Below are 15,048 nucleotides of genomic sequence, written 5' to 3'. Positions count from 1 at the left end.
ATGAGTCACGTAGTGTGAACGCCACAACGACTTCAAGGCTCCCGTCGCAAGACAGCAAGTTGTGTAGCGGGAACAGCACACCGATTGGCCGACGCTGAAAGTCGTGTAGTCTGCATGAGCCTTTAGGCATTTCCATTTAAGCATTTCCATTTTGAATCTCATATTTGATGTTTCCCTTTTCTTATTTCCATACCCATTTTCAATTTCATCTTTACAATTTAAGAATTCTGTTTGGGCATTTCAGTTTAAACTGAAACTGCATGAACCTGCATGCTGACACTTTTGCATTTTGTATTTCACTTTTTGATTGTCGCTTTACATTTTCAAATCATCATTTTAGAATATAAATTTGCTTTTATTATCTCCTTTATGTTTTGAAGTTTAATTGTGGCCTGATTATTCCTAGTTGTGAAGTAAAATAATATAAATTTCTCTTTAAATTTCTTTTCATTTTCTATCTGGACTTTTTATTTTATTTTAATTATGACCAAAAATATCCTCCATACTCACATGCCATTCATGTAAGTGAATCTGTTCAGCCCTACATATTGTAAAGAGGCACAATATAATTTGTCTTCGTCATGAGTTAATTTTTTTATGAACCAATACTGATTTGATCTGAAGGTCTGTGGGTCAACACTGCAGGTGCACAAATATTTGCAAAAACTCTTTATTCTGAGATGATTACAGGAAGGCTGGGTAGGACGCTAGTCCAAAAATGCACGTAACGCATTCTCATCTTCTGTCTAACATAGCTCTTGTCCATATTGGAATTGATCTCCAGGAACTGGTGTCCAGTGCTGGTGAATTTTGGCCAGGTAGCAGGCACCTTCTCTCCTTTGTTGGGGTCTCTGTGGAAAAAAACAGAAACAAGGACAGCTGAACTGACGCAGTTGCAGTTTTCTTTTTCAATGTCAGATTCAGATTTGTTTGATTTATGTGATGCTCCTAAGTATTATGTGCAGAATTATACCCAGTTTTGGCAAAGTTGGTCCAGTAGGCGATCATATAACGGGAGACATCACGGTGGCGAGGCCAGTACCCCAGGGGTGTGGTAAAAGGCTTTCCGAACATGTACTGTAGGTCATCAGCGTGGTCAGCTCCCATCCAGCTGGGGTAGGGCCTGCCAATGCCGCCCATACGGTTGGGCTGAGAGAAGAGGTACGAGTAGGTGCGGCCAGTTCTTTAGTGAGACAAGGAAAAAATAGAGCTGTGACAATGACCACACCACAGAGGGGGCTAAATAAATAAAGAAGAAACAAAGCACAGAAACAAAGCACTCTAAAAGCTGAATTCTTCTTAACTCTTAGAAAATACAATATTAGGGCCAGTTATTTGGTGCCTTGCACCTAACCATACAGATGCATGATACTGTTTTTTGCAATGACCCAATTAAAATCTCATTCTTACGTAGCGTTGGCAGCATGAAGGTAGAGGGCAGTCTGAGTAGGAACCAGGAAGATATAGTCTGTTCCAATCTCCACAACGGTTTTCTTGACGGTCTCCTTGCTGGGATTTGACCCCCAGGTTGAGGTGTATGTGGAATAGGCGTTTTCCAAACCAGCCTTTCCCTTCTCCTTAGTGTACGCAGCCAGGAGCCTCTTCACATCCTCACTGCAATAAGGAAGAGATGGTTTGAAAATCAGTTCTAATAAAACACCTTTCTGCCAGCAAAACTGCTACCACTGCTCTCAGAATATATGGTATGGTATGATATGGTATGTTGCTCTGGGTAGATCAGTTGCAGAATTGTCAATGTTTCACACTGTGATCTATATTGGCTTGAACTCACATAGGGGTGTCCACCAGTGGGGAGTTAATTGAGGGAACATCTAAACCAGTGAAGAGGTGTCCGTCCATGTCATTGACTCCAGCGATGTAGTCAATTTCAGCTGCATTGTGGAATAAGTTGTAAGGCTCATCTGGCAGGAAGTCGCCGTCGATCACAGGAGATAGGGCCAGATTGAACACGAGGGGGTCTGACAGGGGCAGGTACAATCAGACACATGCAGTAAAATATGTATGTTTTATACATAACTGGCATTCAAATGTGCTACTTTCTAGATCTGCTGTTGGCTGGTGAAGCCCAAGTTGGAGGAAGTTTGGCCCGCACCACCTGTGCACCCACAGATTTGTTTCTGTAATTTTGCTTTTCATACATGCATAAAACAAAACTCTTAATATGAAAGGGATGGAAGCACCAATCAATCTCTCAATTTTGCTAATTTGAATATAGCATATTAGTTCCCCTACAATAGCAATTGAAATTTGACAGAGAGCAACACATCAAACTCTGAAATACACGCCAACGGAGGGGACAACAATCTGCGCCACAATATGCAACCAAGGGATGCAATAATAACTACATTTCAGTAGCTAGCTAAAAACAGTAGATGTAAAGATGAAGAAAGAGAGGAAAAAGTATGTTGACAAACTCAATTTTGATGGTCTGTCTCAGTGTCCCTTGTCCTTACCTTGCACTTCTTGAAGAAACTATCCCACTGAATGACCATAAGTGAATTACTATTTAATCGAATCACCAGGTAAGATCATCATTTAACCTAACATAGATCAAAACCAGGCCTTGAACAGTTAAGTTAGATTCAACCTCTTCACTTTGAAAAACCATGCTTGCTGCACATGTAGACATACTGAGTGTCAAGACCTCACAGTTCTTCCATTCTTCCTGCTGGTGCCTCGCATCTTAATGTCTGTATCCACTTTTGCCTTCTTAAAGGCTCACTTTTATGGTTTGGCAGCTTATAGCAGCTGCGTTTTGTGTTCTTTACCCTGTTTGTAGTGCACCCCACCACACAGCAGCTTTGAGGCATTTGGAAGTGACAAGGACGCACCATTGCAATACGAACTATTGAGCCAACACAACAGAGCGATGAAATGTTTTCCCCTTCAGTGTGGGCGGGACTTAATTACGCTCTCTCTAAATGTCAGCCATTGGGGATAATCTTTGCTGTAGTCTACAAATGTTTGAAGACATTAGGCAGTGTGAGGTCAGCAGCTGGTCGAGGTCTATTTGGTTTGTTAGGGCCCTTAAAGGTTTGGTATGCAATTCAAATCCAATAAAAAATTCTAATTCAGTGAAAATCTCCTCCTGGTCTGCGTGCCCAGTGTGTGCGCTGAAAAAAAAAATCAGTGTTTGCGCACAGATGGCTCTGTAAGTAGGAAACAACACAACACTATCCAACCATGATATGCGTGTCAGGTGACGTAAAATGACTTGCCCACAGACATTCAGCTTACTTAGTTACTCTAGTTTGCCAAGATATGCTATTGTAGTGATGTTAGCTATAGTAGCAGGAGAGTTGTGAGTATTGCTCTCTGGAGCTGGCGTGCTGGCTCTGGGAAACCATCTTATACTCTCTGCTTGTTAGCTTCGCAGCAGCAACTGAAGCAACAGTTTGCTAACCCACAACCCAGCTTACATTAATATATCAATATCATGGTATTTGTCATGGCAGGCTATAGGACTTTTCCAGAATCCCAAACCCCACCTTTCAGGGCAACACTCACTAGCCAAGTTTCCATCCAAATTTACAGCAAATTGTAAACACATTTCCAGAAAATCTGCAACACAAAATGCGAACGAATGCACATTTCCATCCACCAATGTTATGTGAGAATTACAATAGGGTGCATCAAGATATAACATAATAAATAAATGGAGGCACTAATTTTCTAGTCGGGTGTCATTTAAACACTGCAGAAGAAGAGGGTGCAACAAGATTACTTTTTCGTGTCTATATTGGAGCGGAAGCATCAGTGGACATTAAAGTTAAATGCTTCAGCTATGTCATGACTGTTTATATTACCATTTGTCACATTTTGCTTCAATCTTTTTTGTAATATTTCAACTTTTTTCCTAAATGTGCATTAAAAACAGGTCGATGGTAACGTGCTTACTGGCTGCTTTGCCTACCTTCACATCGTCTTACACCCATAGCACTGACTGGACACGCCATACAGAGAGATGAAATAGTTATAATACAGTTGCTGGAATTGTTGATCTGGGGGAGCGAATGTGGTTAAACAGCTTCTTTGATTCTTTTCTGATGTTATCAGACCCAATAAACTGCTAGTTTCCATACAAGCTTACTTAACTGTGCGTGGCTCTGGCTGAAAGCATTGACACAATGTGTAAAATGAAAATGTAAACTAGGCTGTGTGGAGTTTAGTCCTTACGGTCGGCTGAGCTGGACAGACTGAGAGTGCCAGCCATCGTTAGTTGCACAGGATCAGTCATCTTCAAACAGGCAGCCATAGTATGATCGGTGGGGCAGTTGACCTTCAGAGCAACCTGGGGAGAGGTTTCACAACATCAATCGTTTCTCAGCTCTTAAGTTATACAGTATGTACACCTTTAAATTCAAGATAACTATTGCAAATGGTATTAAAAGTTCAATAGAAATAAAATGTGTCAGTGAAGCTTGTTATGTACCTCCTCAGCAAATCTGCGGGGGTTCTTGTTAATTGCCCAGGGGCAAAGGGCAACCCCGCTCTGCGAGATTGCTCTCTTGAACAAACCCTTGTTGTGGGGAGTGAGAGTCTGTGGGCAGGCAGACAGTAAAATATTTTAATATAAAATATAAAATATATACTTTTAGATAGTTACATTCATATTTACAAATGGTGAATGTCTATCATCTCACACAATAAGCTAGACACCCAGAAAAAAGCCTCTCACCTGCATGCTGACACTAGCTGCACCTGCAGACTCTCCAAAGATGGTGATGTTGTCAGGGTCTCCTCCAAATGAGCGGATGTTCCTGTGCACCCAGGCAATGGCGTGTTGCTGGTCCCACATACCGTAGTTTCCTGACGAAGATCAAACTTTTCACTCAATCACAGCAGGAATTGCTCTTTTGATTAAACAATTTAGAAACATTGGCGTGGAGGCCTACACCTTCCAGGCTCTGTACAATTCTGTCATTGGGACCTACCAGGTAAGTTAGAGTCGCCTGTGCTTAGGAAGCCCAGAGTCCCCACGCGGTATCCCAACGTCACCACAATAACGTTTCCTCTTTCGGCAATCTCCTGTCCGCTGTACAGGTAGTTGTCTAGGAAGTTAGCACCCATCGAGCCCCCCACCAGGAAGCCTCCTCCGTAGATCCAGACCATCACTGGCAGATCAGTGGACACTAGAGAGCAAAGAGAAATGGAACCAGTGGTAGTGCGGATCTAAAATGGATGACACTCTGTGAGCTTCTCTCAGTCTTTACCTGAGCCACTGTGAGGAACCCAGATGTTGAGGTAAAGACAGTCCTCACTGCCTCTGACGTCATTCATGATAAGGTTCAACTGAAGACATCTCTTCCTGTACTCAGTGGCCTTCAGAACACCTGAAGAGAGACACATGGAGTGTAATAGCAGTGTAAGACTTTTGGAAATTACCGGAATAAATTATGTATCTTTTCATGACATATTACATTATACAGTTTAGGCCTTTAGCTGATGCTCATTTATCTCTACAGCTTGAAGATAAAACCTTTTCAGTCAATTCAATTAAAGTTAAAACAGAAGGGGGAGTGGATTTAGCTGCTAGGAGTCATGGCCATGATTGCTAAAGGAGCATACATATATTTGTGGTGTGAATTATAGTTTGTAGTTATTGGACTAGATGTAAACCCAGTAAGTGAGAAGTTCAACCAGTCTACCCACCATCCCAGCCAGGGTGACGCTTTGGTTTCTCAAACCTCCCAGGGATGTCAGCAAAGGGAATCCCCCTGAAGACGTCCATATGACGGCGGAACCCAAGACGAATATTCTTACCCTGCACCATACCTCCCTCTGTGTACACCACACCGAGCTACAGAACACAATGCAAGAAATTGAGTTGATAAAGTAGTCCACCAAAAAATTTGCTTTTTTAAATCATATTTCATATAAAGCATTTAGATTTGAATTCTCAGTTTCCACTTGGCATGTTTTTTTTGTCATATAAGAGCAATTTCAACAATGCTTTATTACAAACGAATAGGGTAGAAATATGTTGCGACACATAGACTTGTGTTCCAGTACAATCTATCAGTGATTGATGGCTCAAAAACAAATAATCATGCTTTCTTAATTAGGGATAAAAGATGGATTTCAGGAAGTCTTTGGGTGCAAAAATGATAAAAAAAAAACTCTTTAACATACTGAACACAGAGAACTTGAACAGGGTTCTTTAGGAAAAATAGAATAAAATAGTTGTGACACTTACAGAGGCGGCGGAGACCGTCTCCAGAAACACAGCCACAGCTACCAAAATCCCGAGCTTTGCCATCATGACCGCGCTGTGAAGACCAGGTTCATTGTTGGTCAAACTTATAAAGGAGACCCCTCCCCCAAACAACATCTGACTAGTGTGCAGTGTGCGGGCCTGCTTTTCTCACTGTTACATAACACATAATGTTTAACCACCTTGTGTCCACAACACTTTCCTCAATCCTTCACATCACTTCAAACACTTTCAAATGTTTTTGGGCTTAATCATGTAGCAATCAAACAGCAAATGGAGGCCAAGTTATATAACCTATCAACATGTTAGATAAGTGGTTATCATTTTGACATTGGTAGTGGAGACTGATGAAGTCAGCAGTAACCAAGTTAAAATGCTTAGTGTTACGTGATGTGTCAGTTTGGCACAAGTGGTAGGTGTTATCAGTAAGGATCCTAATTCAGCCAAAAATGTCATGGGATGTGAAATGCCCATTTGATAAAAACCTCAAAGATTCCATTTGTGTTTTTCCGTCCTCGAAACCAAGTTTATATAAACCATTTACTCATCTACTTCACCTGTTTTACTTGACTGCTCATAAAGTGGGACATACAATTTGAAATATTGGAATATAAAATATCATCACCTGCTTGAGAACGTGATTGGAAATGTGAATATAATGATCTGAAAACAATTATTAGACATAATAAGGGTAAATCCAGATAGACTGAGACCTTCTTTCTCTATTGACACATGTAATCTGAAATTACATATAATAGCTTCTTTAAGAAATTGTTGAGTTAAAATAAAAACACTATACAGAAGTGAATGCTTTCATCGAAAAGGTTTGTGTGACTGAAGTTTGAAGTGATTTTTAGTTTCTCACTTTTGCAGATGTATATCAGGAAGGCAACATCTTCTGACTTAACACAGCTTTCCAAGTGGACACAATGTCACACTGCAGCAGCCAATCCAAAAGTTGATCCTTGTTTCATGTATAACCATTTTCCTTACGCGGCAAAGCTGGACTGTAAATACCTTCAGCTTAGCTTATAATGAGGGCAATTTTAGTGAAATTAATTTAAAATGAGCCGATCTCCTAAATGCCAGTGAGTGTATAGATCTGCAATAACCTACACATAAGTATTGTCATGGCTGCCCTCTTCATAGTCACTACAGTATACACACATACATTGTTCTCATACTCATGTGGATACAAACAGTATGTCCAGCCAGGGGCCACACACCACCAGGAAGACACAATACATCCAAACTGTTAGATTAGCAGTAGTTTGTAGCATTTATCCTGTATGTTTTTTTTCTCATTGCCGTTTTCACATTTTTCATGATTCTTCTACACTGCGCAAAGAAAAAAGGGAAAAAAGGGAACACTTAATCATCACAGTATAACATCAAGTCAATTAAACTTCAGGGATTTCAATGGGTCCAGTTAGGAAGCGTAAGTGATTGAGGTAGGTAGTCCAGCTCCTCCAGGATGGCACATCCATACGTGCCATTGCATGAAGGTTTGCTGTATCACCCAGCACAGTCTGAAGAGCATAGGAGATACAGTTACACAGGGACAGCAAGACAGGGCATCAATGAATTTTTTTAAGTACATGATACACAGTATTTACAGCATTTGCCTTGACAATGCCTTGTATCTCCTGTGTCATGATTTTGAAGATCTGAAGAAAAACTGAATCTTGAGTCTCCCTGTCAGGTATCCATCCATCAGGTCACGGGGGCCTATCCCAGCTGACACTGGGCGGGGTAAAGGCAGGGTACACCCTGGACAGGTCGCCAGTCCATCACAGGGCCACACATAGACAGACAACCACTCATACCTATAGACACCAATTGTGCATGTCTTTGGATGGTGGGAGGAAGCCGGAGCACCCGGAGAGAACCCACGCGGATACGGAGAGAACATGCAAACCACATCCACACAGAAACCGGGGCAACCGGGGTTTGAACCCACCACCTTCTTGCTGTGAGGCGATAGTGCTAACCACTGCACCGCCCCCTGTATCCCCGACACAATATTAACTAAAAACACTGTTACAAAGATGATACAACTCTTACATAAACCACTAGAAATACTTTTTATTTACATTTAACTCAAAAAATTGTTCATATCATCATTTACAGAAATGGTGGACAATTAACATTAACAGTCAAGATTAATTTCATGAAAATGGTTGTCTTTTGTTACATATAATCCAGAATTTCTGTCTCCATCTCATTTTCACTTCCCTCTGACGGCTGAAAATCATCGTCCTCATCTTCCTCTTCATCATCCTTGTTCTCATCATCCTGCACCTCTTCTTCTTCATCCACATCGTTCTCTGGGGATCTTAAACCTAGGCCTGGGCGTCTGCGTCTCTTGGGCCTTTCTGGCAATGCTGAGGGAGAAAAATAACATCACTTTGGTTTTGGCTTGCACTAACACCGGCCCTGGCCACGCTTTTGGTCATGCTGTGACTACCATAAGACAGCCATTCTTTGTGATGGACATTTTCCTTACTGGGTTTCTGGGCTCGGATGACCTTCTTAATCATGGCTGAGATCATGTCTCGCAGCTTGTCTGTGGTGCCGAGACGACACCAGCCGTCCCGCTCGTCACATACCTGCTCGTTATCGCCGGTCTGCTCAATCACCTGTTTGATACTGGAGACACACAAATAGCTGCATCACACCGGAACAGTGGTGGAAAGTAACTACACTACAGGTATTTCTACACTGTGGTATTGCTATGTTAAAGCTGGGGCAGGCAACGTTTCGCAAGTATCCAGCCGAGAAAATCCCACTCACTCCAAACTCACTCCCTCAAAACACTTCATACGCAGTGAGTGCCCGTAGGTTGACATGTAGGTAGGGAGACAGCCGTGCTTATTAATGTCCAACAGCCACAGATACCAGATTTTTTTTTTTTTTGTATCAGAGCATTTGATTTATTGATTGCTGTCGTGATGTAAAGAGAATTTAAGCAACTTTAACAAAAAATGCTTAATAATAAATTGGCTACCCGAGCTATAAATTGAAGATCTGAGTATTTCTTCCACCACTGCAACAAAACCACAACAACAGGGACATTTTCATTATAATAACTACTGATGATGTGATATGCCTTTACTGACATTTACTTTATTCTGTTGGGGTATTGGAATACTTCTACCACTATTTACCTACGGTACCTAAAACATGTTACACTGGGGGTTCCTAGAACTCTTTTTTTTTTTTATTATGAAAAAAAATCAATAAAGAAATGATGTAAAAAAATCAAACAAGCGCAAACATTCTGTTCTGTTGTTACTTATTAAGCAAACAAGGTTAAATATAAAATCTGGGTGAAAACCAATTGAACTCTAAAAAAAAAAAAAAAAAAAAAACCCTTTCTGGTCAGCTTAATGGCTTAAATTATGAAAAGCCATTAGGAACATCTGTGCCTGCAATTTTAAGCAATTCACACTGAAACCAGTTTTATGCCAGTTGTGGTTAAAAAATAAATAAATAAAAAAACAAGGCACAAAAACAGTTTTAGATCCCTTAAATTGAATTCGAAAAACTACATGTATAAAACTACATGTACTTTTCATGACTTAACTGCCTAATTCTTAGGACTTCTCAGCACTTGCAGACACCCCGACATTAACTCGAGTTATCTTCAAGTTCTTTAGATGAAAATATATAATATGTAAAGTAGGGGCGGGGGGAAAAAATCGATACAGCATAGTATCGCGATATTTGCAATGGCGATACTGTATCGATACATGGACGCCAAGTATCGATATTTTAGTATATAAATTGCAGATGGGAGTTTTAACTTTTTGGTACTAGAATAATAAAATCTGCTTTTTTAGTCCACTAGAAAACTTAACAGGACCATATAGAGGACTGAAAAAGTGATATGAACAAACAGAGAAATGTATCTTTTTAGATAAACAGATGTTGAAAAAGTTTGACTTTAGGGACCTAATTGGAAGTTGGAAAAAGGTAATAAATTGCAATATATTAAAAATTGCAATAAAATTGAATCTCAACATAAATATCGTGATAATATCGTATCGGGGGGCCTCTGGTGATTCCCACCCCTAATGTAAAGGCAAGACTTGTGTGTACAGTAACGTACCTCTCCACTTCCAAATCACAGAGCTGGTAAAACATCTGTCTGTGAGGAGGCAGCATGCCCTCTCTGAAAATGTAAGATGACTCCTGTGGAGGAAAAACGGGTCAGTTTGTATCGCTGCAGACATCATGCAGATTTTGTCTAATCAAAGTTTACTGCAACCCTTGACCATCAATAGATAAGACAGCCCTTATTATCTTCCAGCATGTTAATCTTTACGCTTTTGGAGATCCAAAGTGTTAAAAATTTTATAAATGAAAAACACAAGATATGACAAAATGTAAAATCTAACCATGAAATCCGTTCTGCCATTAAGCAAGAAGGGATTGAAACTAGCATTTTAACACCATGATCCAATAATGTTTTCTCATAACTAGGCTGGATTAAGCTAGATACTGGACCCTCACTGACCTTCAGCTGATATGTGACTGGGACTGGATCTCGACTGGTGCTTGGGCCCTCCTGAGATGGAAGCTCCATCACGCTAGCTGGCTGGGGACCTGGGAATAAAAAACATGTTGTCAGTTTACCTTGGCAACAGCAATGGAACGTTACGCAATGGAGATTATTAAAGACTAGGGTCAAGATTTGAACCATTTATTGCAGCAATATGCATTTCAGTTTGGCTCTGCTCATGTGATGGCCTGGAACAATCCTGAGCATGCTGGGGAGGTGGATGGAGTTACATTTCTGAAAGCAGGCAGCAGTATAGCAACATGGATGTAGAGTGAATGAGTACCAAACATTTGAAGGACCAAGGTTGTACAATGAAATGAAAGTTTGTCGCCACAGACTTAGCAATTCTAAGTCACTTTGGATAAAAGCTTCAGCTAAATGAATAAATGTAATGTTTCAGCAATAAAGCTGGTTTTTCAATGGCCAATTCTGATATTTACACAGCAGGGCGACTGATGGCTGAGATATAAAGCAGATATCAGAAGCAAGAAAGCTGCTTGTTTGGCCACGAGTAAAACTGGCTTCTAAGCTAGCAGCTTGGAGGAAATGCAATGCCATCGAGCCGACCAATCCCAGTTCTTGCAGTTGTGACGTTTAGTTAAATTTTTCTGGACTTGGTCCAGCTTGAGGGGATTTTCTGTAAGTATCTGAGAGCAGCACACACTTTTTATTCATTTTAGTTTTTTTTATTTTTCAGTCTATCAAGCACTTTAAACTTTAGCACTTTTTAAGTTTTGTTTTAAAATAATGAAGTTTATTTTAATAATAAATAATTACAAAAATGTACCTGTAGGTGTCCAATAATTTTTATAACTATCAATGTGTTTTGGATATTTCAGAAGGTTAGAATATACGGTTATGGCGCTAAAGGTGCTGTGAAAAATTGGGTGTACCTAAAGTTTGTGGCAGTGCAACCAATGCGAAAAATTTGTCTTGCGCCCTGATTAGGTTAGGATGTAGATTTCAGAATGTGTGTAAGGGACAGGTACAGTTTGTCTGAAGTGACGTCATTCAACTGCATTATTCTCTACAGTATATTAATATATATTTAACACTAGACAGTAATGGCTTTAAATTAGATTAGTTGTCATTTAGGATGGAAAAAAACATATAGGGCTCAAAACTAACTTTTTCACAACCTTCCCAAAACTCACAAGGGGGGAGCACTATTAGCGTTCTACATTATCTCAAAATGGCAGATATCGGCTCGGTTAATCGACTGATTGATTCAAATAATACACAATTAGAAGCTGTATGGAACATGTGACTTTAAAACAACCTCCGTGCCCTTTTCTGTTTTTGTCTGCAATATTTATGTGCAACCTGATGCTTAGGGGTGTGCCCAAAAAATCTATACAACAATATATAGTTATAATTTTTCCGTGATACCATATCTATATTCCAGCCCATCATATCGATACATAAAATAAAATTAAAAAAAAAAATAGCGCTTTGACGGTTAGCTCAATGCTAACATAATGGAATCACCATTAACGTGCTTAGGGAAATTAGCATCGCAATCACGATATCATAATCTTAAAATAAACTACACATTTTGCTTCACATGTTTAACATCCTGAGTGGCATACTGTGCAAATACAAGTACATATGTTTCCTGAGCTCTGTGTGAAATAAAAAAAGAGATGCTAACTTCACTGTCTTGATCTGCTACTCTACTGCTTCAGCACTCCACACAGACTAGCTACAGCAACCCCAAAGGGTCAAAACTCAAACCCAAAACCCCCAGTGGCCTAAAAATACAGCTACCACTAGGTGGAGAAAGGGCAGCACAACAGCTGTGTGACTGAACAATTATCAATATAATGTGATGTAGTATTAGGTGGTACACAGCAATTTGTAATTTCAGCAAAACAATTCAGTAAATTTGCATTTTTATGTGCCTTTTATAGGAATTTCTGATAGTTTCTCTATAGTTCTGTAGTTTTAATTTACAGACTGAAAACGTGTGCTGCAGAACTGTGCTGTTTTCTAACAGTTTGTATTTGCAACAAATAGAGAAAACTTTTTCACGGGCATTTTGTATTCATAGTTAGACAGATATCGCGATGTATCATTTTTGAATTGTCTAGTGATATACTGATTATAGCAGAATTGCTGTATTGTGATATTATCGTTATCAAGAGCCATGAATCTTGTATCGTAAGGTACCCAGTGATTCCCACCCCCACTGATGCTGCTCTCTTGGCCAGGTCTTTTTTACCATAGGAGACACTTGAAATGTGTCAGTTAGGGCTGTCGCGATAACATAACCGCAAAATTTAAATACCTATTGGTCCATCCTACCGCGGACGATCGCAATTACCGCAACAACCGCAATGTTCATACTGTACACTTCAGTGCATGTTAAATTAATAAATGAGTGCTTCAAAAGTTCCACAACCGAAACAAGCTCTGTAACGGTTCAAGGATTGATCGCCATGGGCTGTACGTGGCCCGAATTAAAACTCTGAAGCTGTAAGTGTTGCCGTGTTGTTTTACTGTTTATTTTAAAGGTTAGCTAACTTGGCGTTAGCATATTGCGCGGAAAATGTGGCTAGCAGGCTCAGCGATGTTGGACTAACGTTCCTGAGGGACAGTCCAGAGAAACTGTGGACAGTAAGCCTCATTTGAAGCTCACTAACTAAGAAGCCTAGTGTGTCAGAAGCCTGCATCTGTTTTTCATGTTGCTTTCTGTGGAAATTTAGTTATAACGTTACTACAGCGCAGTGGTTAGTTGTGGACAGCCATTCTGCTCCACACCGGTGTGCGCGTGCATTGCTGCGGTATGTAAATTGACTCGATCAATACCTGAAGGTAATGATATAGCTATGTCTGAAAAAGACATAGTCAACAAACATGTTGTTGACTAGCACGCAGCAGCTAGCTTGCTCAGACCATAAAGCTGCTGTTAGCGGCTCGCTGTGCAGTGAGGTGAAAGATACTCTTACTCTGCTATATGGCACCAAATTACTTAATTGATGACAAAATGCGATAATACCGCATACTGCGCTGTTGAACCCCATCATATTGCAGCAGTGGAAATTACTTCACTGCGACAGTCCTAGTGGCACACAGGTGTAACTTAAAATGAATGAATGAAATAAAATGAATGATGGCTGCATTCCATTTAACTGCTTCTGTAGTGCTTCCTCCATGTCAAATAAATGCACACATTTAAATGAATCCACCAACTCACCTGCTTTGTTGAATGTGATAGACAGACTGTAGTTAAGGGAACTCCGCTTGGCTTTTACTGGCATGTCAGATAATGAATACCCTTAAAGTGGGAAGGAAGAGGAATCAACTGTCAGGTTCGGGCAGACAGGTCTTAACTTTTCATTAAGACTCAAATAATTAAAATAAACTGACAGTGAACTATATAGTTGAAGTGGCTACTGAAGAAAGTTTGACTGAAAACGGCTGTTCAACATAGACAGAAGGATTTAATTTCAGCTAAATTTGCCTAAAAGTATTTAACGTGATCGAATTATATAATGTCACAGCACTTCTTAATCTTTGATGTCAGGAATGAAAAACCCATAGTAATTCTGAACAGAGCTCAGTAAAACAAAATTGCCTCCGGTTCTTACCGTGCTTGGTGCTACAGCGGATCCTGAAGTCTAGCAACTGGTATTTCTTGGAATCCGTGCTCTTTCGGGGGTCGTAGCCCAGCCTCACCCACAGACTCCTCCACGGTCCTGTGACCTAAAGAAAAGCAAATCCGATGTTTCACTTACATTTGGGCAGAAAATAATGTTGATTCCCACTTTTAATTGTATAACATTTCTTTGGTGATTTGCATAGGAGAACAGACTGTATGAATCACTCAATAATATAGACAGAGAGTGGACACAATAACATGAACACTTGTTCTTTGCAGGCTGTTGCTTGTGGGGTTGTTGTTTTGGAGTTCATTATTTCAGAAAGGAGCTTCACAACAGCAGTCTAAAAAAATGATGATGTTACAAGCTTCACAAATATTCACAAATGAGCGTGGAATCTATTTCGATACAGATTTCCCATTTCAAGACATTTATGTTCAGCCACTGCAAAGCAACACCTCACCAGGTTTATTGCTCAATCTTTCACTGTTGAATGACATAATGGAAGATGCATTTGAATGGCACATGTTTTTCCACTTGAAATGCACGCCCACAATCTTTACCAAGTCCACTCCGCCCCCTCCGCTCACCATGTAATAGGCGAAGACGGGCAGCAGCAGTTTCAGTTTGCCGGGGTGGATGTCGAT

At 40.2% G+C, this 15,048-nt stretch overlaps 2 protein-coding genes across 2 annotated transcripts in view; both read right to left on the bottom strand.

The window, feature by feature from the left end:
* Positions 1 to 670: 670 nt before the first annotated feature.
* On the bottom strand, positions 671 to 6,283 carry cel.2 (carboxyl ester lipase, tandem duplicate 2). Its single transcript, XM_046067063.1, has 11 exons — positions 6,218 to 6,283; positions 5,674 to 5,821; positions 5,235 to 5,354; positions 4,956 to 5,153; positions 4,700 to 4,830; positions 4,454 to 4,561; positions 4,198 to 4,312; positions 1,793 to 1,979; positions 1,411 to 1,614; positions 974 to 1,183; positions 671 to 851 (listed from the first exon to the last, which is right to left on the bottom strand). Exons 1-11 carry the CDS (start codon positions 6,281 to 6,283, stop codon positions 671 to 673), a joined length of 1,668 nt encoding a protein of 555 aa, XP_045923019.1.
* A 2,017-nt stretch (positions 6,284 to 8,300) lies between these two features.
* gtf3c5 (general transcription factor IIIC, polypeptide 5) overlaps positions 8,301 to 15,048 on the bottom strand; it is a 13,059-nt gene continuing 6,311 nt past the window's right edge. The window contains exons 7-11 of the mRNA XM_046066771.1: positions 13,996 to 14,076; positions 10,755 to 10,843; positions 10,347 to 10,429; positions 8,742 to 8,884; positions 8,301 to 8,619 (exon numbers count right to left, since the gene is read on the bottom strand). Coding sequence (XP_045922727.1) covers positions 8,426 to 8,619; positions 8,742 to 8,884; positions 10,347 to 10,429; positions 10,755 to 10,843; positions 13,996 to 14,076 — 590 coding nt within the window. The 3' untranslated portion in view covers positions 8,301 to 8,425. The remainder of the gene's footprint in view (positions 8,620 to 8,741; positions 8,885 to 10,346; positions 10,430 to 10,754; positions 10,844 to 13,995; positions 14,077 to 15,048) is intronic.

This window comes from Micropterus dolomieu, linkage group LG13 (genome assembly GCF_021292245.1).
Source record: "Micropterus dolomieu isolate WLL.071019.BEF.003 ecotype Adirondacks linkage group LG13, ASM2129224v1, whole genome shotgun sequence".
Lineage (NCBI taxonomy): Eukaryota > Metazoa > Chordata > Actinopteri > Centrarchiformes > Centrarchidae > Micropterus > Micropterus dolomieu.
Note: the sequence above shows the minus strand (reverse complement) of the source record. Positions and strands in the feature narration are given on the sequence as shown.

Coding starts and splice junctions, on each gene's coding strand:
- cel.2 (XM_046067063.1), bottom strand. CDS start 6,283: ATGATGGCAAAGCTCGGGATTTTGGTAGCTGTGGCTGTGTTTCTGGAG. Junction 4,831..4,955: donor AGGCGACTCTAACTTACCTG/GTAGGTCCCAAT, acceptor GATCTTCGTCAG/GAAACTACGGTATGTGGGAC. Junction 1,615..1,792: donor CCACTGGTGGACACCCCTAT/GTGAGTTCAAGC, acceptor TCCTTATTGCAG/TGAGGATGTGAAGAGGCTCC.